The sequence below is a fragment of the Lonchura striata genome, chromosome 1 (genome assembly GCF_050655825.1).
Source record: "Lonchura striata isolate lonStrDom1 chromosome 1, ASM5065582v1, whole genome shotgun sequence".
Lineage (NCBI taxonomy): Eukaryota > Metazoa > Chordata > Aves > Passeriformes > Estrildidae > Lonchura > Lonchura striata.
In genome coordinates, this window is record NC_140703.1 from 61,118,160 (window position 1) to 61,143,597 (window position 25,438).

General features: G+C 35.3%; 1 protein-coding gene across 1 annotated transcript in view; it reads right to left on the bottom strand.

Annotated features, from left to right (window-relative positions):
• The window catches only part of VWA8 (von Willebrand factor A domain containing 8), a 187,725-nt gene that overhangs the window by 141,568 nt on the left and 20,719 nt on the right, over positions 1-25,438 (bottom strand). The window contains exons 4-9 of the mRNA XM_021530815.4: positions 16,901-17,031; positions 14,658-14,768; positions 3,094-3,261; positions 1,150-1,314; positions 701-750; positions 275-383 (exon numbers count right to left, since the gene is read on the bottom strand). Of these exons, the coding sequence (XP_021386490.4) occupies positions 275-383; positions 701-750; positions 1,150-1,314; positions 3,094-3,261; positions 14,658-14,768; positions 16,901-17,031 (734 nt within the window). The remainder of the gene's footprint in view (positions 1-274; positions 384-700; positions 751-1,149; positions 1,315-3,093; positions 3,262-14,657; positions 14,769-16,900; positions 17,032-25,438) is intronic.

Consider the following 25,438-nt stretch of genomic DNA (forward strand, 5'->3'; position numbering starts at 1 on the left):
GGGGGAAAATAATAAACTGAGCACTAAGATACATTTAATAATAACACAAATCTTATGTCATACAATACTTTGTTCTTCAGTATTATGCTATATGTTTGGTTAAAGCATTATCCAGAGATATCTGACTGAGACTTTTCTCCCTCAAGCTATTCTTAGTCTTTTCAGGTTTTTTTCAAATATTTATGTTAATCATCTTCTAACAATATGAATAAACCAAATCTAATTCTGAGCCATTTAAAACCCAAATGATTTCACAGCACATGTATGCACATACCAAAATCTGAACTGCAGCCGACAAGCTGTCTAAAGGAAAATCTGGAAGTCCCAATGTAGAAGATTCTTGAGAACAGAGAGTTGTAGCAAAAGACAGGAGCTGAGAAATTCTGCACATGAAAAAGTAACCACAGAATTTTATACATGCTATCTGTATTTAAAATACTAAAGCATAAAAAGTTAAATATAGTAAAAGATGCTGACACTACTTCTGAGAGCACACAAGTAAGGTGTGACCAAAGTTCTAAAGCACTAAGGATTCATTATATGAAGGCTGCATACAAAAAGCTGTGTGAGCATATGCCCACATGTATTAAAAATTTATTCATTTCTGGTCTCTATGCAGTGACAGAGACACAAAAATAGCATGGAATTCTGAAAGGACATAGCTTCTTCATTCAATTTTTTTCTAATTATAAAAAATTACCTCTCTGTGGAAACGTTTGATCCAATTGAATATAACAGCTGAAGATGGTCCTGGAAATAGAATATAAAATCACAGAATAAATTAATTTCGGCATCATATTGTGGGTCACAGGTCATGATATGAAGCATTTTCTATCTTTCCCTCTAATGTAGACATGAGGATTCTACTCACTCCTTGACACAGAATTAATTTTATCTAAGAATAAAAAAAAGATAAAATTCTTTATTTTAGGGCTGTGCTATGGAAGTTACTGTTCTGCTGCAACATTCCATGGCAACTCTAAGACTACATGTCAGGAATTTATTATGCAATATGAAAATACAAAAAATGCACCTTAAGATAAATTTGTTACCCAAGAATTCTTTTCAGAGGTGACATAAATAAAACATAACATCAGAATATTATCTCTACTCATTACAAATGATCCAGTCTTCTGCTCCCACACTCACCTTAAAGGGCAGATGATAAACATCTCTAGCTTGAAATCGAGAGCGAAGGGGTGGATCCAAAGGGTTACCAGAGTATTTAGGTACTGGCAGGCCCAAGGCTATCACTCGAAAATCTTCACTAACCCGAACAATCTTCCATGTATCTAACTCTGATTTTGTATGCTCCTAAATAAATTGAAAAAAAAACCCACATTGTGCCATTAAAAACTTATGATGAGTAAGCTCCAGTTCAACTAAAAGCCCCAGTCCAACTAAAAGCCCCAGTCCTTCAGCCTAAATGTGGTATTTCTCAAATGTTCTCATCTTTCACACAGTGACTAGAAAGACTTGAACCAGTCAAATCTCTGGATGATAAAAACAAGTTTTTCCAAAACAAACATAGAAAAAAATTATTAATTAGGTATAGCTTTCAGACCTGTAGCATTATGACCAAAAACCCTAGAGATGATGGTGCCTGTTGTGATGTGACCTTACATTACATCTTGTGAAAATGTACAAATACAACACTCTTTCTACAAAGAACAGAAAACAAACTGACCACAAAATATACTTATTCTAAAATAGAAGAAGTGTGTTACAATAAACAAGGTTTTTTTCTTCTTCTTTCCCTCTCATATAAGTGCAAAGGCAACTAAAATCTCCATTTTAGAAGCTTCATTCACAAAATATACTTTATTATTTGAAATAATACAGAACTAGTCTCATTCATGAGGACATTAAATATTGTATTGTCATGCAAGAGATTATTTTCATACAAAAATGCTCTCTATCTATCCACATTATAGTTAAGTCCTCCCTAAAACTATACATGAATACATTTCCTTCAAACCTAAATGCTCAGAAATTATTCAAAAAGGAGAAGCAAAACTGAATATTAGTTTGTATAATAAAATAGTCCCCAAACAACAAAACAACAATATTAGATTTAGTACTGTAGCAAGAGATTTATTTATTTCATATACTATTATCAGTGTGCCTGAGGCAATTGCTTTGAAACATTTAATCATCAGAAAAGTGTTTAAAAGGAAGAAAGATTTTTCACAACCAAACCTTAGTTTGAATTCTTATTTTCATTCTTTAAATACAATTACATTTTAAAAGCTTGTTTTTGAAATATAATACTAATTCTTCCAGTAATTGCATCTACTAATTAAATATTACAAAAAATTTTTTTGATGGTACTTCAGCACAGCTGGTAACCTCATACAATTGAGATCAGCGTCTGAAGGCTTATTGCAAATTTTGTTGCTGTGCAACATGGGTTTGAATCATACACCTAACTGCAGGTGTGACAGAACAGAAACATGAAGAAGCAGGTGTCAGACTGACAGGTATGTTACTGGAAACTGTACATGGAACTAAGATGCAAAGTACTACTGAAACTATCAAAAGAAAAAAACCTGAAGAGTATCCACTCAAGCAGTGAGGCTCAAAGAAATAAAAATGGTTTAAAGCATTAATAACAGCAGACACTGAAATTCGATTTCCCATCAAAGGAAAAGTCTCTAACCATTTTCTTTAGTTTAGACTTCTGTTTACATAAACTTTTGTAAATTAAAGGCAAAACAGCACCAATATAGTGACTGAATATAGAGATACTTATCTTTTGGTATCCTACTATTCTAGAAGCTTAGCAACAAGGCTACTGCCATGCTGAAGCATTATCTGAACTTCATGGCAACAGCTTCAACTTAAAATGTCTTTTCACAATGACATTTTAGTTATTCTCACATTGTGGCTTTCACATTTTAGAAACATACAGGCTTCATACAAGGTTAACATATACTACTCTTTTTCATATGTAGATAACATAGAAAAAAAAGCTGAAACCTTGGTGAAATTTCCCCCATTTGACTCCTAAAGTACTCTCACCTTCACAATAATATTCCAGCACTACCAAGACGAGGAGGCAAAAAAAAAAAAAATCAAATAGCATTTCCATACCTGCAGAAGTTTGTCATAACGATCTGCAGACATGAGAAAACGGCCATCTTCAAGCTGCATTTCCCTATTTTCCAGCAAATTGTTTAACACTGGCAGGACATTCCGCTCAGCCTTCTCCAAGCCTTCCAGAACAAGGATTCTGCCTTCAGTAGCTGCACGAACTGCACACTTTTCAAAAAAAAAAAAAAAATAAAGCCCCCCAACATTTAAAAGAAATGTTAATAGAAATAAACTTTGCATAATTAGTTCAAACAATTCTTTTGTTGAAAAAGAACCTGCAAGTTCTTCCAAGAATTTTCCCAAAATAACATTTATTTCTGCAAGAATCAACATGACTCAATGCAGCCATTAACTTGATAATCCTTTGAAAACTTAGGGTTAGAAAATATTTCTTTTCTACATAATTGGTTGTTTATATATGGCTGCTTCTTAATGTGGAACCAAAATGTAAAACTAACCTCTGGTGCTGATGATTTTGTGCAACTTTGTTACAATGACATTAACTCAAATACATTAAGTACACTTGATATCTAATATTCATAATTACCCCCAGTAAAAGATTCTAAAATACAATGCATTCTTGTCTTCTTCTGATTTGCAGAAATTTAAGCTGATAATAATGTGGCAGGGTTGGGCATAGGCAACATTTAGAGGCACCAGTCTTTCTTTGCATTCCTATCACATTTAAACACAATTTCAGACACAAGCACAGTTGCAAAGGGAGAACAAATGAAATCTTTTCCCAGCATGTCTCCTATAAACTCCTACAGAAGAACCTGTCATATAATGCTAGATGAAAATCGCTGATGAATAGATGCCAAAAAATAGGTCAGACAGAAAGAAGATATTAAAAAGAATAATGAAGAAGCACCAGAATACAAAAATAACCCACCAAAAAATTACATATGAAAGCAGACAAATAAAAGACAAATGCACATGGATAAAGTAGGAACAAAGATGAGTTCAGCACAACAAATTAATTGCTGCATGGGTTTAAAGCACACAACTGACTCAGAACCCATCTGAGGAGACACAGAAGACACCTGCCCTGGTTTTGGAGAGGGGTAGGAGCTGAGAGCCACGTGAACATGGCCAGGCAGCTGTTCTACACCACACAGGTCATCATGAGGTGTAGCTTCAGGGGAAGCAAAGGGTGAGCACATACCATGGCTGGGACACTGTCTCCACTCTCTCAGGACCAGCCATGGTGACCCTGCCCTCCTCTTTCCATCACTCAGCAGAGTGTGGCTCTGGGCGATGAAAGCAGCTGAGCCCAGTGGAGTCTGGCAAAGCGGTCTGGAAGTGGAACTGGCACAGAGACAAATCTCAGCAGAGCCAGCATGGCACAGTGCCAGTGCGGGAAGTGGCCGTGGGGAACGAAGGCGCAGCAAAGCCAGGATGAGAGTAGCTCAGCCCAAACCAAGCCTCAGAGGAAGGAACTGGTCAAAAGCAGCAGTGCCACATGGAACAGAGTCCCAGCACACTGTCCAGAAACAAGGGGCATGGTGCAATGTGACCTGGTTTTTAGGGGGCTGTCCATCACTGCTTTTCATTGTTTCGGAGCTAGGGATGGGAAGCACTGACAGTGGGAGCACCCACCATCTTGTCTTTGTCTGGGGAAGCCAGAACTAAACTGAGGTGGTGAACACCTTTTGTGTGTAAAGCACATTTTCTTATTTTTTGGTATACTTTTGTTGCTAATATTGTTGCTTTTACTGTACATTTCTTATTCCATGTTTGCTCTCATTAACCCACATCTTGGACTTTGTTCCTCTCTCACTAGAGGGGGAAGGGGGAAAGGGGAGAGGCTTATTTGCAGTTTAATTTCTGTCTGGTGTTAAACCACCACAAAACTAAACAATAAGACTAATCAAGATGCTTCTGTGCAATTTAGAAACATAACTTAAAACTGGCAAATTTAGCCATAAACTTTTCACATCACTGTTAAGATGGAAACAATGCCTAATTATTAATGTATCTAATCTGGACTCAGGCAAACATTACTGAAAAAAAGCACTTGAAAATCCAGATCAAGTTCCCTTCTTAAAAAGACAACACTCTTATATTTAGTCTCATAATCAGTATCAGAGGAACCTGGAATAAGCCTGTTAAACAAGGACTAAACCTCAAATTATTTCTCTTCCACTGAACCACTAACTCTTCAAAAAAAGCAATAATTTTATTTCTTCATTCAGACATCATACAATACCTAACAGGCAACACAAAACACTTCTCATCTCATAAAATGTGCACAAAGAACAAATTTTCTACTAACATTCTTCCCTAGGAAGGTCATTGGTCATGTCAAAAATCTGCTCCAACCTGCTTGAATAGAAAACCTGAGTCTCCAGCAGACAGTCCAGTACCTGGCATGAACAAAATGCTATTCTGTCTAAATGCAGCTTGGAGACATAGCCAGAACTTGTTTTACCAAACAATTTATTTGCCAAGCTGGTTGGATTCTGCATATTATAAGTCTATGAAGACTTTATGACTGATTTTTACTAGCCAGAGGAAAATACACATTCTGTTCATATGGTTTCAAAATATTTTGAGTATCCATAGAATCTTGTTGACTCATGTTGAGACACACGCACACTATGGATGTGTTGAAGTAACAGGCTTCCAGTACTAACAAAAACCTCTCTCTTGAACCGGTATACTAAGAAAAACTGCTGTAGGCGTAGACAGCAAATATAAGGAAGTGTACAACAATCATTAATTTCAAGAAAAAATGCTGTCTATTAACAATGCAATCCAGAGAAGCAGCTTACTATATACACTGTGCTGACTGCTGATCGTCAGCTTACAGGATTCAAAATTTAAAAAGTACAGATACTGGAAACTGTTTGAAATTTTTATTCAAAATTTCTCAGGAAAATAAAATTTCAAATTATCTTTGCCTACCTATATGCACATTTTACAATCAGATTCAGGAAAGGTTGAATATACAACCATGTTTTTTTATATCATATTCAAAGACACCTCATGACATTGATACCACCACCACCACCCCTGGGCACTAATTTACTCTGATGTGCTTTTTTCCATCTTCAAAGCATAGCTGAATTCTGGAAATTGCTCTCTAGAATACAAAGAAGTAAGTGCACGCTTCATCTGCCTCTGAAATTCTTGTGTTAATTAGCATAAAGTCTGTTCTTAAGACCAGAAGAGCTGAAATATCTCTCTGAATTATACTGGTTCTTCATTCTGGTTGTAGTGAATAGTAATTTTTCCAATAAGCTAGGCATACTACAAGGCATCCTCTGAAAACATCAGTTTTAGCTGTATATTGATGGATTGGTATGGAAGCTAAAACACATTTAAAAAATCAGAGGAAGCAAAGTAAGTTTGCAATCTGTCACTGAAAATTATTTTTAAAAATGTTTCCAAGAAACAAATCTTCATAATTCTATAATGAGAACCCAGAGAGAGTTGCACTGACCACCTCTCTCATTCGTTTTGTTCAGTCTCAATGTCTAGCATAAACCACAAATTTGATGGGAAGGGGCTATACCATGTAACCTTGTCACTAAATCTGAGATTAAACATATTAATTCTTGTTAAAAGGTCAAGAAGGATTTGTTAAAAGTTTACTTTCAGATTTGTTGTCACTACAGCAAAGGGACTATTTTGCTCATCAGAGGACAGATGCTGCTGCCTCCCACCTGTGCTGCCAGACCTCTGGAAGGCTGGTAACCTGGATACCTGTTCCAGAAAATACCTGCAGCTCCCAGGGGCTGGGAGCAGAAACACGTCACACAACCTGCTCTCATTGTAGTGGCTTTATGCAACAAATACATTACACAGAATGCTTACAATGGTTTGACACTGCACCTACAAAAAACAATTCTCTTTAAAGGCAAAACCACTTTAGGAACAAGACAACCCTAGGCAGCCTTGTATTGACTCTCCTGTAGCTGAATCATGGTGAGCAGTGCAAAATAGGACAAATGCAGGAAGCTGTAAACCCTAATTTTTACATAAATCACAGTGTATAAACATATGGATGAAGTTATATAGTGTCAGAACAGGAAGGACAGAAAAAAGCTCACCACAATGCACACACTGAAATGCAAAAACATCGGAGAAAGAAGACATTTTTACACAGCCTACCAAAATAGTTTGTAAAGCCACAAAAGTTTTAACAGTATCGTTTTCACATACCAGAAATGAAGTGGTAGTTCTTTTCTCTCAGGAAAATGCTTATTGCACACCAGAACATTCTGGTTGTCCTGAAATCCATAAAGAAGGTTCTTGGGGAACTCCAAAGGACTTTTTTCAAACCTGGGCATCATTCAGAATATGATGGACACACTACATTCAGAATTATTTTATAATTAAAAGGCTGGAAATTGCTCAATCAATAACTGTATTTTACAGGAGATACCTCAAGGTACATTTTAGGGTTTTGTTACATGATGACTTGCCCTGCTCTGAAAACTGGATTCCTGTAATGACATCTCAAGCACAGCAACCATAAGAATGTAGAAAATCAACAGTACAAGCATCTCAGTGAACACAAGAACTAATGAGGTAAGGATTCTCTGCCTCTGCAGCCTACATTTCAGATGTCCCTTCCAATGGAATATCTTGTTCCTACTACCCACACAATATCCCACACAAACTCATCCACCCAACTCTTTCCACTCATTTCTGTATCTCATAAACATCACAACAATGTAATGTCCAGATGTCATTTACGATTAAAAGAGATCCTGAACAACCATCTGGTAAAGACAACACAAAACTTGGGCTGGTTTTGAGCTAACAAAATGGTGACTGGCTGCAGCAGGCTGACAAAACATGAACTATTAAATACATGGTACGGTCTATCTTCCATAGATGAGAGGTTTGAATCCCTGTAACCTACCATGCTAACAAATATCACAAAACTCAGAGGAAATTGTTATCTTCTAAATTCATTTCCATGAGTCAAATACAATTAATCCAACTTTTAAAATTTAAATTGTTAAAACTACTCAACAAGTAAAAGAAAACAGGAAAAGAAATTACAGAGAAGCAAAATGGAATATTAGGAGCTTTTACTGTCTCCTACTGGGGAATCTACTTTGTTAGACTTTGAAGATATGTGTAAAAGACATGTCTAATGGTATGTCTCTACCAAAGACTATATTGCAAGGTATTTGTTCAGCTTTAAGGCTTCTTAATTCCCTAGCTATTGTTTTCCCCCGTGAGTTGAGCAAACTAGAAACCTGTTGAGCCACACTAAAACAGATGACTACTTACTGGACTGAAGTAATAGAATCCTGCAATCACAAAATTGCTCTGACTGTTCTTACAGATAGGTGTCACATCTGCCAATTTCCAGTCACCTGGGACTTCCACAGTTGACAAGGACTGCCAGTAAATGACTGAATATGAGAATAGGCTTTCTCCAAAGTAGCTATCAGCAAAAACTGCACAGTAAGATAAAGGACTACTAAATCCACATTCAACCACTTTAAAAGCTAAAATGTCACATTTTAATGAAAACATAATGCTATCTTTTTCCTTAAATATTTTAAAAGTCTTATGCTATTTGTTTAAAATAAAACATATTTAATAAAGAAGTTATGAATGTATAATGCCATTCCAAGATGAGATGACAAACAGGCCTATCATTCATCAAAAAAAGTAAATTCTATCTTTTGTAACAGAATTTTTCATTTTATAGATGATAAGCTACCGTTTTACATTTTTGAACTTAGGCCAAAAATAAACTGAGTTACACATATTCCAAATGTGATGTACATATTTAATGAAAATTACTGTAATAGTAACTAAGATGATTAGTCAACTTAAAAAGGTAACTTATGAATTAATTCAACCTTTTTCTTCCTCTGTAATGGAGCAGGGGGCTACATCCTAACTATTCACCCACTGAGTTAATCAAGTGTTTTCTAGGTAGGTTTTATAGCTATTTTTCTCCTGTGAGTTTAGCAAAATTACAGAGCAGATACTGTTATCCACTCCTTTTTAAATTTAAATATCCACAAAAGACAGAGAAATTGCAGTATACTGGAGTACTGTCAGCTAGGCTAGCTAGTATCCAAAGAGGGAATCCAGCCGTCTGCAGTAGTTAGTGTTTCAGTGAGGATGAATGGCCTGAACTGGTGAGCATCTATTTCATTATGCTATACCATGGCACAGAATGAAAAGTAGCTAAAGGAATAAAGTCCTGAATTTATTCGAGTTTTGAATCAGAAAACTTGGCTTTAAAAGTTTACCCTAGGAAGTGAATCAACATATGATGAGAGCAGAAATATGTAAATGTGACAAGAATTGGAACAGTCCTTCATTTCAGTCATTGATTTTTGTTTCCCCAGTCACTGATTTTACCTTCCTCTACACAATTTTATTTTCCATTTCTGAAGTACCATATGTCAAGAGATCTGGTTTTAATTCCATTACCCCTTACCCTAACATGACAGTTAGGTGTTTTTGCAACAAACTGTATTAACAAGAAATTACATCCCTGCCTTGGCAGGGTCCAACTATTTTAGCTGCTTTACAGCAAGTATCTTAGTATGAGAGCACAGTTACATCAGGTAAGCAAAACATTTTGCCTCATGGCGAGAAACCAGGCCTAGCAGAAGGCAAACTGAGGTTCTAAAGAGATTTATTAATAAAAATATCTACAAAGAAATATAACTCGGCAAGGTTTATCTTCTGTACAGGAATAAGGGAGGAGGACAATTTAAATTTTTCTTCCTGATAAGCAGTGAAATAAAAAGAAAATTAAATACTTGACAGATATCTAAAGAACATAAAGTTAATTATTACTCTTAAATCATTTTGACTCAGAGCACCATCCATCAAGTCCATATTGCCTATGGATATTATGATCCCACATATTACAAAGCATTGCTCCTTTCCCCATAGGAGGAAATAACAGCTGAAAACGAAGTGGAATATACATGTAACAAATATGAGCATAAGAAAAAAGTATCTTACACTTCTTATAAGGAATTATAAATACATGATCCTAATTTTCCTCACATTACATCACAGACATTCATCTATATGCCTTGTACATCAAAACAAGATACTAGAGTCTGAACTGCTAGACTAACAAATCTAGTTGAATGCTGACACTTTAAGAAACATTAAGTATTGCAAATAATTATACCAAAATTACTTCTACAAGTTAAAAGGCTACCATACAGAGCTCTTTACCATGCAATTTTTCTTTTAGATAAAAGATACATTATGTCAACATCAACAAAGATTAATTTCATCCAAATACTGTTGATTTCTACCTAATATTTCCCTCTTTGTCTCCAATGTAGGAGAAACTAAGAAAATTAATAGGAACATTCACACTTCTGGAGTGCATTGCTTGTCTCTTCTTTCTTCAGACTTCACTATCTTACTTCTTTTTCTAGGTACACAGATACTGCAGTGTTAGCCAGTCCATGAAATTATACTTTGCAACAATGTGGCTGTGGCTAACTTCTCAGCAGATCAAAAAACCACTGTCACCTCCAAGGCAGTAAGTTAATAAATCACAGAATCACACAATTTTCACTCAGTGGTTAATTTTTGTTAAAAGGTGAATCATTCTTACACATCTTTTTAAGAAAATGTAGAAAGTTTTTTATCTGCATACACAAACATACATACATATCTGTATACCCACACACTCTCTAATATCAGTCTCACTCTCCAATATTATTATAATTTCATTCCATTAATCTCACATCTTATTTTACAATTCCCTTTTAAATCTGCTTTGATTAAAAGAAGCCAAACTCCAGACTGGGTAATGCTGCTCCAGGGAATTTCATGTTACGTTCATTTTACAGACAGTATAGTTTAAATTGTCATTTATGTCACTCTGGGTGTTTAATTGTTTACTACATGAAGTGTTTCAAGACATGTCAGGAAATTATTCTTCTCATATCTTGACAATCAATTTTACATTTTGCCATTGTATAACTTAGGATGCTGATGCAGTTAGGGATGTAAAAGTATTGTATCAAAACAAGTAAGCTCACATAGGTCAAAGGCACTGAAAAACAAGAGTCCAATTTGGTACATTTAATCTAAATGCTGTAAGACAAAGGGTAAACAAAAACAGGCATTCTGGACAAAGTAGTTTGCAATACAATCCTGGAGCAACACACCTCTCAAGCACTAACAAAGTGGATTAGCCACTCTCCCAAATTCAACTTCTACATTTAAAAAATGTAGGATTTCCTTAGGTGTAATAATTATTAATGTAAGAGGCTATAGTAATAAGAATTTAAACCAGAGATGTGACTTATGTAGCTGTACATACAAAATAAAAAGCAAAACTATATGGAAATGGGGGAAAAAAGAGAAAAAATCAAATCTAATTCCCTAATTTTTGGAAATACAATAGGCTATTAAAATCATCTTACTGGTTCAATGAAGTTGACAGCTTAACTGTCAGAGTTATAGAAGCAGAAAACCACTTTGCATGACATGTCTTCTATCAATAAAAGTAAAATCGGAAGATGCCATTTGAATATTTAATGTAATACAAAGTAATTCTAATTACTTGATATACAATATAATTAACCCATGCAAGAAATTAGAGAATAAAACCAATAGGCTACTTAATTAGCTCAGTAACAGCAATAATGACAATTTTGAGGCTTTTAACAGTGAATTAACAGCTGAAAGCCAAAATTAGTGGCCCAAAGTAAAGACAAGCAAACAGAATTTTCTGCTGTCAGTACATGAATTAAAACAAATAATTTGCCATTACCCCATCAGAATTTCTTTATTTTACATTATTTTAATTGTCAGTGAATTTGACAATTCAATATTTACCTTTATTTTAATGACCTATTTCTGAGGTAAATAAACCCTTTCTTTTCATCCTTCATCAGATATCTCTTCTAACTACCTAACTCCAACTCTCCCACTTGATTCACTCTAGTCCTAAAAATGCTGATATGCAAGAATATTTGATATGCTGGCCTTTCAATATATATATCAAGATGGAATTTCAACAACTACTTCCAAATAGCTGCCTCTCAAATATATTTTAATTATCTGCAATCATATTCTGTAACTTCATTTTAAAATATAGCAGATGTTTTGAAACCTCTGAGATAATAATTTAGAGCATTGAATCTGTCACTATTAAGTGTGGAGCTACAAACAACTACAACATCTTAATAGTCACTCAGAGATAACTTTGCAAACCTTTCTGTGTCTGCAAACCTGATGAGCCACTACATTAAAGTTCTTTCTGATCACAAGATGCCAAGTTTATTATAGTATGCTATTATTCAAAGTGTAAAATAACTACATTACTATATTATGACTTGCTTATAAAGAGGCTCATATATCTTAAACAACAAATCAGTTTTATTGAACCTGTAGAATTCAGACACAGGATGTCCTGGAAACCAGACTTGCAAACTCTGCTGTCTTCTCTTGGGTGACATGACGAGCAAGCATGATATTCTACAGGAAAGGAAATGGTACAACAATCTGAAAAGCAGAGTCTACTATCTTCGGTCCCTCACATGAATTCACCTTCTCTTTGTCTCAGCTATGCCAGCTGGAGCAATCCAAGCTCTTTAGGGAATATTTTATTAGGGCTTCCTACTGATACCTTTCTCAGTTAATGGTTTGTAGTAAAGAAGAGTAGTGTCTGGCTTCTGTAATGCTCTGATTTAGTACAGCATCTGCAAACCTCAAAATCATTAAATTAACTCATTGAAATTCAGGTACCAGTGTAATCCGTAAAATTTATAGCTCAATAATAGAGTGGAATAACTAGAGCTATGATAGTTCTAAACTATGTACCATATTTTATTCGTCTAACTAAAATGCAGGATGAGAAAACTTCAGCTGGATCACTAGCTATGAGATTAATTCTTCATATGTCCAGTATTTTAAAAGTGTTCATCTAAATACCAAGTATGTATTTTTCCTAAGTTCCATTCAAAGCTTAAACATACATTGGTTAAAAATACAAGTAAAAATAAAAAAGGAGTTCAGGAAAGATGCAACGGATTCTGACAGATTTTAGTACTTTGGTATCTTGCTAAAGTGAAGTCTTGGTCTGAAGTAATGCTGCGCTGGATTCTGGCAAAAACCTTTCAACTGAAAATTTCTAACTCACTGAGGAAGGTAGTCATCTTAGACCTTGATCTTAAGAAGCAAATCTTCCCAGAGCATTCATGCTGATATGAGATGACTCAAAATAGATTATTTGAAGTGAGGCTGCCTCACAGGGGGATCAAAGTCTACAGACAAATACAGCAGTAATAGACCATCGCACATCTCAGTGAGCTTCTTACAGTCCTTGACACAATGGCTCGTACAAATGTTAGTTAATTAATGCTATTGCACCATAGGTCAATTATCTTGACTATCCTGTACCAAGTGTGAGGATAAGGCTGCCCATAACAGCAGACAGGTGTGGAGCTGACATTAGTCCATGAGTTAATCCCACAACCTCCACAAGTGTTATCTTATCCTCTGGTAAATGAGAAGCCATTTACAGCCCTATTACACAGTACAGTGCTTCAATTATCTCCTATTGTGTAATCCTTGCATTTCCAGTTAAACATGAATTAATTTGAACTCCTAGAAGTAACTGAAATAAAATACATCTTGATTAATTGTTAACTCTTCATTCTGAGGATCTTCCACTGCTCAAAGCCATTTGTTGTGGTTTCAAGAAAATCTACTTAAAGGTTTCTTGAAAGTTTGGGAGCTGAAGAAGAGATCACTGGGAATTTAAGAAAAAAAAAAAAGGAAGGAAAACGCTTCTTTAAAAGAGAGAACAAAGCTTTCTGGTTTTCTTTCACAAAACACCTGCATGATGGTGATATCGCCTACCTCTATCGCATAACCAACCGAAAACTCTTTAAGTTCATACTACACCACGGGAACTCACCCATCCTATCTAACCAGAAACCTAACTTCCATAAAAAATTTAGGTATCTAGGAAAACAAACATTTCTCATGATGTGTGTATTTTACCTGCATAATCAGAAAGGAAACATGCCCCTGATACCTTATGAAGAGAAATCTTACCTAACCCAAGTCAGTCCATGGCTGTGACAAATCAGCTACTGGTCTGGGGCAATACCAAGGGCAGGAATGTTTAAATCATTATTTTATTCCAGATCAGCAGTGAGGTTTCAGATCAAATCTCCCAATTGTCTGCCTTTACTGTGCTTGGGTCTCACAACACAGAACAGTCATAAAAACCATGAACTAGATGCTTTTACAATTAAACTAGTTCTGAAGTTTAATTTCAGGAATACACCTGATGTGACGCAAATTTGAGGAAGAGACATAGCAAGGGTAGTGCTTATCTAACTTGCACAGAATGGAGCTTACTCTTATCAAAAATGGTCTGTCTAAACCAACCTGTAGTACTCTTAAAAGACAGTAATCTTAGATTTGGGTAAAGATAACATTTATGATAATCACGTGATCATTGTGCAAGAACTTTCTACTTGGATTAGAAACATATTAATCCACATACTGATTTTTCATAAGATTAACAATGGCTTCCTTCAAACTACTTGTGAATAATTACTAGGTGATGTGTGACTGCAACTTGCCTGGTCAAGATAAAAAGCACTGCCATCCCGGATCTCTCGTCGCTGTTTGAGGTCAGTTTCTGTGGTGTCCCTCGATAGTGCAATATATTCAACCTCCCGCTTTGTCAGCTCCTGAGGACAACAGCCTAAAGTTATTGCAAAAATAACACTATAATCCGAGTGACTGAACTTTAAGAATACACCTAATGGTATAATTGTACAAAAAAGCTCTAGGCAGCAGCACAATGATCTGAAATAACTCTGAACAAAATCAAATATCTCTTATTTTTAAAATGTTAACAGCATGTTCTGCCTCAAACAAAATGGTTTGAATTTCTGCTCAATAAACTTTTATTTTCCCCAAACCTACTCTAGAAGAGCTATATATTCTTTCCATTGATCATCTGTAACATCCTGTAGGTTAATCTTCAGGTTCCAGGCTCTGAAAAATAGCCAGGATCTACAAATCACAAATAAAAATCAGAAGTTTTCAGTAAAAGATTGAAATGTTCAACTCCCACAGTACAGTAACACTTCTAGTGTGATGCAGTTGTGATTATTACCTGCACATTCTCTGCCACTATACTGATGAACTATATTACTCTTATCTTCTCTTCCTTGGCTGTCATGAGATGCACTCTGCATCTGTAAAACTATAGGCTATTTAAAAAAAGAGAACCTTTGGGTTATTGATTTTCTTATTTTGATTCAATATGATATATACTTAGAATTCGCTGTCTTAAAGGAAATAAAAACAATTCTCCCCTGTATTTATAATACATATTTCTGCTACTTCCATATCTGGTTTATTATGCATTCTGCTTAGGAAACAGATTCATAATGAAATGCTCTTAGCCTTTATTCTTCAATTAAAGATGTATGTGATTTAACAGACCTCTGTTAACAGGCAGCTTTCAACTACGACTACTAGTACAACTACTACTACTTTCATACAACTACTAGTTGTATGAAAAAATAAAGCAAATATATAAAACCCAAATAAAACTATTTTCTTTCTACTTTTGCAGTGCTTATTGGGTTACAAAGTCACCAATTTGTTTATGTTTATGTACTTTCTTTTCATTAAAGAGGGAAAAAAGAGTGGTTTTAAACAATTAGCCCTGTGTAGGAATGCATAGTAGCTTTCAGCAATAGCAAATAGAGTTTTCGAGGCTTATATATTTTCATTAAAGTCATTACAGCATGTATCAGCTTACATGGAAAGACCAGCCTTCACATAATTTTTTTGGTTTGGCATTGAATCAGTAAGCTGCAGTCTTTCTAATAGATCTCAAGTGCATACAGTCTGGCATAAATAGCAAAACACATTCTATATCCTATGCCTGGATATCAGGTCTTTTTCCAAGTCCTCTTTTTAGGTTATACCAAACTCTTATCGTTTATTTTATGGACTGCATCAAACTGTCAAGTAACACATCTGGTTTGCTGAATTAAAAAATCTTTTCTCTCCTTTACAAAGTTCAGAATCTTGTAGCTTTCTCCCCTATGCTTTACCTCAGGGAGCTAGCCTTTGAATTAGTATCTTTTGATTTTTAAAGGAATGTCTGATCTTTATGAAAAGTTTTATTACACCTCCATTTGTGATCCCACTGCTCAACCAGATTCCAGATACAGCTCATGGCAGACCTGGTCCTACCCACATCACTTTCTGGGGCAGACATCCCCCTCCTCCTGATCATTTAAGGGCACTGACTTTTTAAATGTGAAATTTTGTACATAGTGCTGCCATGGTTCATGCAGATGGCTGTAGGCACGTCCTTCCCACATTCCAAGAGAGGATCATACACGCATCTACTCTTTCTAAACACTCAGAATAACTGTTCCCAAATGTTACTCAGAACACTTCTCTCCCAAATCCTTTCCTTCATTTCTTTTTCGATGTAATGAAGCAAAAACGATTTGTTGTCTGTAGCACAAAGCAGATATCTTAATCTTCTAACATACATAATGCCGAGAACAAACTGTTTCTCCATTTGTGATAGCATATGGTAACACAGTTTTCCAACTCTTTTTTTTTTTTTCCCTCTGGAGTTTAAGCAGAAAAACATGTATTAAAATGTCTGTACTTTCTATTTGTCTATAACAAAAACTGAGCTTTGGAAAGCACGTTTATGAAAAAACTTATTTACTTCCTAAGTAGCTTGCTGTAAGATTTTCTAGGACTACCTTTTACCATTTGTCCAGTATAAGAATGACTGACATTAATAATTGTGTCTCCAACACATTTAAACCAACATACTCACCAGATACTGCATGGCAATAGATCTCCGGAGAGGCCCAGGAGGCCCAATAAGAAAGACATCTTGGCCAAGAAGATCTTTCTGCATTATCCATCTTAAATGGTGGACTACAGACTGGGCCAGAGACTCTGTCACTTTGAAACACAAAGATAAAAACACATTATTAAAGTTTGAAGTGTTAGATACCTGGCCATTCAACACTTGCTTTGGGCTTATCTCCACAATTAAAATACATAAAGCCATACTGCCCTAATCTGGACAGCTGAAAAGCAGAGAATTCCACACAGGGTTTATATTAGACCACTTAACTTACATATAAAAGTTGATACATCTATCTTACCCATTGCTTTTTTCTCTGCTTAATTTCATCCTTCAAAAAAACAACAAACATAAACCAGAAAAAAAGTTGTGAATTTGTATTTCACATTAAACTGAGCAACATAAAAATTGTTTTTATTACTCAAAGTTGAGTGGACTCCCCAGCATCAGTTAATATAATATAAATACATTATACATTTACACAATATATTTACAAAATATAATTTGTAAAATATTTATCCAGCCTATATCCCAATGCTTCTGTGAACTCTGAAGCTCAAATAAACACAAAAAACTCCAATTGCACCAGACTAAGATTAGTGTTCAGGAACAAACTTAATTTGTTACTTTTTTAAAAGACAACTGTATTCTTGTTTATATCTTGACACAATAAACCACAGAATAAAATTATCAAGGAAACCCAAACTTTGCCCTGTCACTACATTTATACCATACAAAATCACAATTGAAAATACCAAATTGAAAAAAACCAAATCAAAGCAGATCTACTTACTTCTATTAAGAAATATCATATGCATTAATTTAAAAATCAATAACCTGATGATAATTAAACTAAAACTTTTACCACATGCATACAAATGTTGGCAGCACTGGAAAACATCATGCACAAACAGCACACTGCAGGAGGCATACATCACACTCATTGCCATACATCTTCCTATCCCCAGAAAAGTCCTTCACATACTCTCCCAGCAAAGCCTGGCTCGTTATCATCCACAAGCAAAAAGCACTAGTGCAGGAGGAGAAGGGGAATATAAGCAAGTTGGGAGGGGGATTTATGTATGCATGGGTGTGTATGGCTGCTTTCAGAACAGTCTGACAAGACTAATGATGAGGTTTGAAGCTGGAGGCTCAAGGGCAGTAATTGGGATGCTGAAGTGCAGTAAGAAAGGAGGCCATGAAATCTCCAAACTAATACTTGGTAATCTGCCTTTTTTCAGTGTGATAACTGGGTGCAATTAGAAGCCAACATTTACGAAAACAAGCCCTGGTGTTAAATCTGATACAGGGGAACCAGTATGTGCAGGGCAGAGTTAAGGACAGCAGGCAATAGTGTCACTCAGTTCTGAAGGAGCTCAGTTCACTGCTGAACCTTTGCAAACCACAATTAATACCCATTTTTGTAAGACCATAGAAACAGGATTAAATGACTGTGTAAGAATCAAGGAAGATTCTTCAAGTGTACGGGAGATTAAGGAAAATTTTAACAAAAACTAACTGTAGGTTTTGGTCTTTGGTCTGGCACTCAGGGAATCCATTTGAAATCATCTACTTTCAGAGAAATTTACAATATCCTTACTACCAATGTGAACAGAAATAGCATACACATTCAGGTGAGCAATCTATGCATTAGGATTATCAGATTAATTGTAAAAAAACATTTCAGGTTTGCCTTATTTTCTAGTTTTGTTTTCTGAACAACTGTCATTAGTGTGTCCAGGATTAGCTTTTATATATGATGTGGTGAGACCATGTGAATGTAAAATGTTTTCTTCTTACTTGCTGAAGTATTGTATTACAAAAGCAATGCACATTGTACCACACACAGCTGGGGCAAGTGCAAATCAGTTCTTCACAGGGAATAGCATGCTCCTTTCTACAAGATTTTCAAGGAAATTATGGAAGTTCCTACTAGATATATTCTTTGGGAAATAAAGGGTAATACATCACACCAGAATAACTGTTGTGTCCAAACTTTGCTACTGGACAGGTATGGAAATTTGAAAAGCATTTCACAAAGATGTTTTATCTTAAAGGTACAATTAAAATTTTAGGATAGACCTCACATTCATTATTACTTCTACCTGGATGAAGCCAGTGTGCTTCTAGTGTATTTCCACAATAGCTAGGTTCAAAAGAAGAAAAATACTTTGCTTGCAATGGAAAAAGAAGCTTGGAACTCTTTCATGTCAAAATTTATGCACTAGAAGCACAGCAAAACCAGCTTTGACACAATCTGACTACAAATACCTCTGGCATAATTCTCATTAATATCTGTAGCTATCTTTTTCATTTTTAGGATAGTCTCAAGAAAAAACTTGGCTCACACTTCAAAACAGTACCATAAATAGCAACAGAACTTTAGAATGTTCAGCAGCATCTGCAAGAAAAACTATAATGTAAAAGAGAACATGAGTGTACAGCATTCAAAAAAAAAGTAAAATCTTAGAACATGATTCCCATGAAAAACATTACGGAGTTTAAGGGCACTTATATTATCATTGTATTTAAACAGTCCAAATGTACTCTGCAATAGCAATACAAAAAACACAACTTACTGTCTGACAATATCCTGCTTTTTTTGAGAAAAGGTCACAAAAGACAATTCCTTATTGATATGTTTCATAGAAAAAGGCTTCCTTGCTTCCCCATTCACATCATTCCCCTCACAAACAGATTACAGCTAGATCAATAATAATACATGTTTTCAATCACAAAGTAGCACACTGACATCTGCAAACTCACTCAAAGAAAGCCTGCTACAAATGATGCCAACAATTCCAAGCTAGCATTCCCTACAGTCAACTGTCAAGACAGCAGCTTCCACTTGCCAGTTCCTTCGGTTCTAACATGTAATATCTGTACATTGTTGGGATACTAAACCTACTTCACCTTCCCAGCTGTCTTTTTAAAATTTTACAATTTTCTTGTACATGCAGTCTGTGCTGCAGTTTCCAAAGCACAGTATGCTTTTCAAAAGCAACCTCAGATGTGCATACACAGCATCTTGTATATAATTTATATAATTTTGGACTACTTGTATTGTGTTCTCTGCATTACAAGGCTTTTAGGTTTTCTCTAATATGACTTGAAAAATCACCCTCTCTATTTAAGAGATGTGTATCAACTTTACCACAAGTACCATACAATAATTTTCTATGACATTTTTAGAAGGTAAGGCAAATTCACTGAGGAAAGCATCAGCAAGTATATTACAATTTCTATTAATTACCTGATGAGTCAGATAGCATCTAATGCAAATTGGGATTGCACAATCTGTTTAGTATCACTCTGCTGATTTGCAGTGGTTAAATAGTAGGCCCTATATTCTTAATCTGCAGGATGGTGCATAGCAAGCCTCTGCATTGTGTTCTCTAAGACACCATCTGGCACATGCAGGAGAGTACTTGGTGCTACAATTTGCTATTCCTATGTACCAAGGACAGAAAGCAAAAGAAATTGCATTCTATTGATTCATAATAGGTGAGAAGCAGAATCTGCACCTAACAGAATCTGCACAAACATTCAATAAAGTGAGCAGCTGAAGCTGTACAGAGAAATCCCAAAAAAAGAAAAGAAGAAAAGGTTTTAGACAGATTTTGAACCAAACGCAGCAGCTGCTCTTGTTTGATCCACAAATCAGCTTTTGATAAAGCCAAGACTGAAATGGATGTGCTAGCCTCAGAAATATTCCAGTTCACTCATACTTGAATTCTTGGCACACTCACTGAAGCTGTAAGATTCATTTGCAATACCAGACATTATCTGCTGGCAAGTCCTTGTGTCCCACCTATAAAAGAAATCCCATAAATGAAGGAGATGTGTAACTATTCCCACTGTTCAGACAGTTAGGTAAACTTGATTCCCAAGAATACCTATTCCAGATGTGGAACAAAATACAGCAGAACTCCTGTCCCTGTATGACTCTGGTCAATCACATAATAACCAACAGGCACTTTGAAAATATCAATATACATCATTTCAGCAGAATAAAAAAGACCTCTGCATACCCTGAACTTTAACTACAAGGCATGCTCCAAGTCTGAAAATGGCTCCTTGTTTCAGGAGAGCTAAAAATTAATGACAGGAACAAGATGTCCCTCCCATCTGAATACCAAGGGGTCCATGGCTGTACATCCAACACAGGGAGCAGCAGCTGTAAAATACAGCTAAGGGAGAAGGGACAAGGAAGGAGGTCTTTTTCTAAAAAGATAAGTACATTTCAAAAAGGGAATTTTGATTTTACTTTTTAAATGAGCTCACTGAGACTTACTTCACAGCTTGTCCAGCTAGGGGACAATGAATAAAGAGAATGAGCTGGGCAGGACAGGATGAAGGAGTCAGCATGGCCAAGGTAGAGAGGGAGGCACTGCTATGTGGTCTACTTTTCGCTGCTGCCATTTAGCAAATAAAACATTGCTGTTCTTCCCATTTTATGCACAGAACCCAAAGAGTTTTCAGTCTCATAATGTGGTTACATCACAGACAGTTTTCACTCAAATACTATTTTTCCTCATAAATTTTCCATGGGAGCACTCTTAATTCCAAAAATTTTTGGTCTTGCAGTGTTAAGGAAACAAGTTGCAAGTTTTTGCAGGAGTTTAGAAAGGGAGAAGTTACTTCTTGTATGAGACTGTAAACTAATTTATCAATTCCTCTGAGTTGATTACTTCACAGGAAGCTGTTCTACACAGATAAATCATATTCTCCATGTGAATAGGAATTGAAAGATATAAAGGAAACATGTAAAACCAAATAGCTTTCTGGAAGAAACGCTGAATGGGATTCTGAAGACTAAGTTTCTCCCTGTGACACAAACATGGAATAAGTGAAACTATTCCTAGCTGGATGTACTACTCAGAAAAATACATAATCAGAGCAGTTATCCATAGCTCAGACCCCAACTGGAGGGACATAGTGTGTCTGCTTTTGAGCACAACAGCACCAAAAAGTATGAGAGAATCTAGGATAAAAACCAAGAAAAATTATCATGAGATATTTCAATTGAGTCTAGAAAAGAAATAACTGTTTTCCAATATACAAGACAGAACCACCATGAAGAAAAAAAGTTCTCTGCATCAAGGCTATGCTGGGTAGAATAAGCCCCTACAACTAAAAGTGTGCCCAAAAAAACTTAAATGAAGCATTTAAACAAACTTTTGTCACAAAAGAATCCTTAACTGCTGGAGCAAAGCACACAGAGAAGTTCTGAAATCTGTATCATAAGCACATTTTAATAACAAGGAGGACAAACATCTCTCAGAAGTGGTTTGGATTCAGCTAGCCTAGCTTTGAAGCACAAGGAACAGTGCAGACAACTCCCTGAGCTCCATCTAGACCTTCTCTGTAGGTTTCCATGTCTCCATGTATTCCTGTGCCTCACTTTCAGTACAGACAAATAGAGATAACAATGTAAAATGTCCAGAGCTCCACTGACAAAAAGCTCACTATTTCAGATTCTGGATGGGGTGGTAACACCCAAACAGCAGAACAGTTGAAAGCCCACATGAAAACTCAAACTGTTGAAATAATCATCATCATTGACAGCAGACACCTTCCCTGAGGCTAGGAACTAAGAAATGTAATGAATGAAGTGTTTGCTAGCGTGAAATTACAGTCATCCTGCAATACAAACTGTCACCAGAAAGTGTTGCACTCTGACACTCAGATGTAAAGTTAACACAAAAAAGAATGAGCACACACTCCAGTGAAAATCTGAGCCTACTTAGAGCAAAAACTGAACAAACACCAGTCCCAGCTTCAATATGTGGCACATACGATCCTGTGACGACAGAGATTATTACATGCACAAGCATTCTGTTTGAATTCCTCACAATAATTAGTGTTTCATATATTTCAACTGAAAAAAAAACCCAAAACCCTAACAAAATTCATCACTTAATTCCTTGTACACACACATATCACTTCTGACACACTGCGGGTTTGCTCAGATTGAGGTCATCTGGCAAAAATGACACTGTTTGAAATCAATCTTCCACAATTCAATGCAGTTGCATGGAAACTCTCTCAAATGCACTTGCACCTTCACAGAGCAGCAAAGTCCTATTGCAAAAGAACATCCATTTTCCTGCCCTAATGAGGATTTGCCATCATTGAACAAAATGTCCTGGAAGAGCTGTGTTAGGAATCATTTTTTCAAGATTAATAAACAGCTAAAATGTCAAGTACATTGTCATTTTCATAACATTTCCAGAAACCATTAAGGAAAACTGTACACTGCCATGAACCACACCCCCCCCCCAAAAAAAAAAAAAAAAAAAAAAAAAGAGTGCATTCTTGCAATTCAATATTAGATCTAAACTATCACAGAAAGTCATAAAAAGTTTCTCCAAAGTATAATTAAAGAAACAATCATGCTTTCAGACATGGTGAGACTTAAAATGTAGGGCTTATTTTTACTGATAAAAGAACAAGCAGTGCAAAAATAAGTGGTCTCTTTGTAGAATGTGTCAGGCACAGTTATGACAGAAATCACATTAATAAAATTCCCCTGTGCATGACTCATTTTTACTTGTCACTTACAAAAAGAACTCAGATTTTATGTACCTTTAATTATTGCCTTCCAAGAAAAAGCCATTTGCCAACAACAGCAAAACAAATTAATACTTCACATTAGCACACAAAATGGAGCATTTAATAGAGAACTTGCTAGGGACCTAGCAAAAAACCTGAAAAGCAAAGGCATGGAAACATAGGGCAAGCAGCAATGCCTATCCTATCCATTTCTGCAAAATGCAATAAGGTTCAATAAAGAAGTTAAAAATCAGTCTAATTTGGTGCCACAAAGAAATATTTTGGTATCAATTATGTGACAAAATAACAAATGAAAAGTTTGGTAGGTACATTTACATTCTTTACTGCATTATGATTTTTTTCTGTTCTTTAAGGCTATTTTTGAGCCTAGAAACCAATGATGTGTTTACCATATGTTAAAATATACCAAAAATTTGCTGCAAATTACAAATATGCACTTTCAACATCACCGCGTTTTAACAAGGCTTTTATCTGGCAGAAGAACAAAAGCAGAAACGTACTTCACACAAATGATGAGATAGAAAAGAGTATCATGCAATTGCTTCAATTCCTTCCTGCTAGCTTTTACTCCACTACAAACATTACAATGTCAGAGACCTTCTCAGGGATATTTCCCACTTAAGCAAATGATCTAATTATTTCTAGTCTTAGTTTAAAAGAAATCAGGTAAGTACATTTTAAATTTAAATTTAATATTAACTACTAAAAAGAATTTTCAAAACATATGATATTTTAGTTTATAAATTAGTATAAACATACAATTACTTCCATTTGGTTTACACCAAAACAACTTGTATCTACAGCAGTCATTCACCCAGCAAAAGAGAAGTACTCTTAAAAGAAGAAAATAAGCTGTTAAGTAATGCATATACACTGGCTAAATATATCACAAGATGACAATCAATATGGAGTCAATACAATCTACTTAACTTCACTACAGGAATATATCTTTGTTCTCCATAGTAAGATAACCAAAGAACTTAAACACTAAGGCTTAAAAAAAAAAAATCCTAATTTTAAATATACAAAGAAACTGCACTCAAGTATTTGAAATAGATTTTCTGCTATGAAATACCTCAGTATTCGACCTTACTTAATTTTAACACATTTGATACTTAGATTTACAAGCAAAAATTTTGTACCTTAAGTAAGCCTACTTACAATACATGACTACTGATGAACAACAGTACCCCAAGAATGACACAGGCTCCCTTCAGTCATGATTATTAAAAAAAAAAAATAAAAGAGAGGAACTACTACTAATATATATGTTCTAATAAGTGCTACTGTTACTTGGTATCAGATTTGTGTTATTAACAATAATTAACAATAACATTATTATTACATGGTATCAGATTTTAGCAAGGATCTCATTATTCTGAACAGTTCCATGCTTAATAACTTTTTCACTATCAATTTTTCACCACTTTTTCCTTCTTATAGTCATTAAATAGAAAAATCTCTCTTTTGATTCTACTGAATGCTTTCATAATTCTCTTACCTTCTCAGTCCAAAGAACTAAAAGAGATTCTGTTAGAATAACTTAGCGCTAACATTTAACTTGCTGAAATGTACAGATTGAACAAAATATGTAATAGTGAAAAAGCATTGTTAAGTAGTTAAAAGTGGTAAAGCATTGTTATAATTTACACATTTGGTACAGCATAGAAAATGAGAAAGCAAATCAATCTACCAAAATTTTAAGTAAGTGAAATGGGTTAGCATAGACAACTGATGTCCTTGATGATCAAAATGAGAGAAGAAGCATACAAAAAAATGGTGAAAAGCAATATCTATTATTTAAGGAGCTGTAAAAAATAATAACACTTATTGTATTGTATTTTTATGGTTTTTTAAGTTTCTGTACCAGTTTTGTTATGGTTCCTTCTTGTACCCCCGTTTCCCCACAATGGTTTGCCCCAGGTT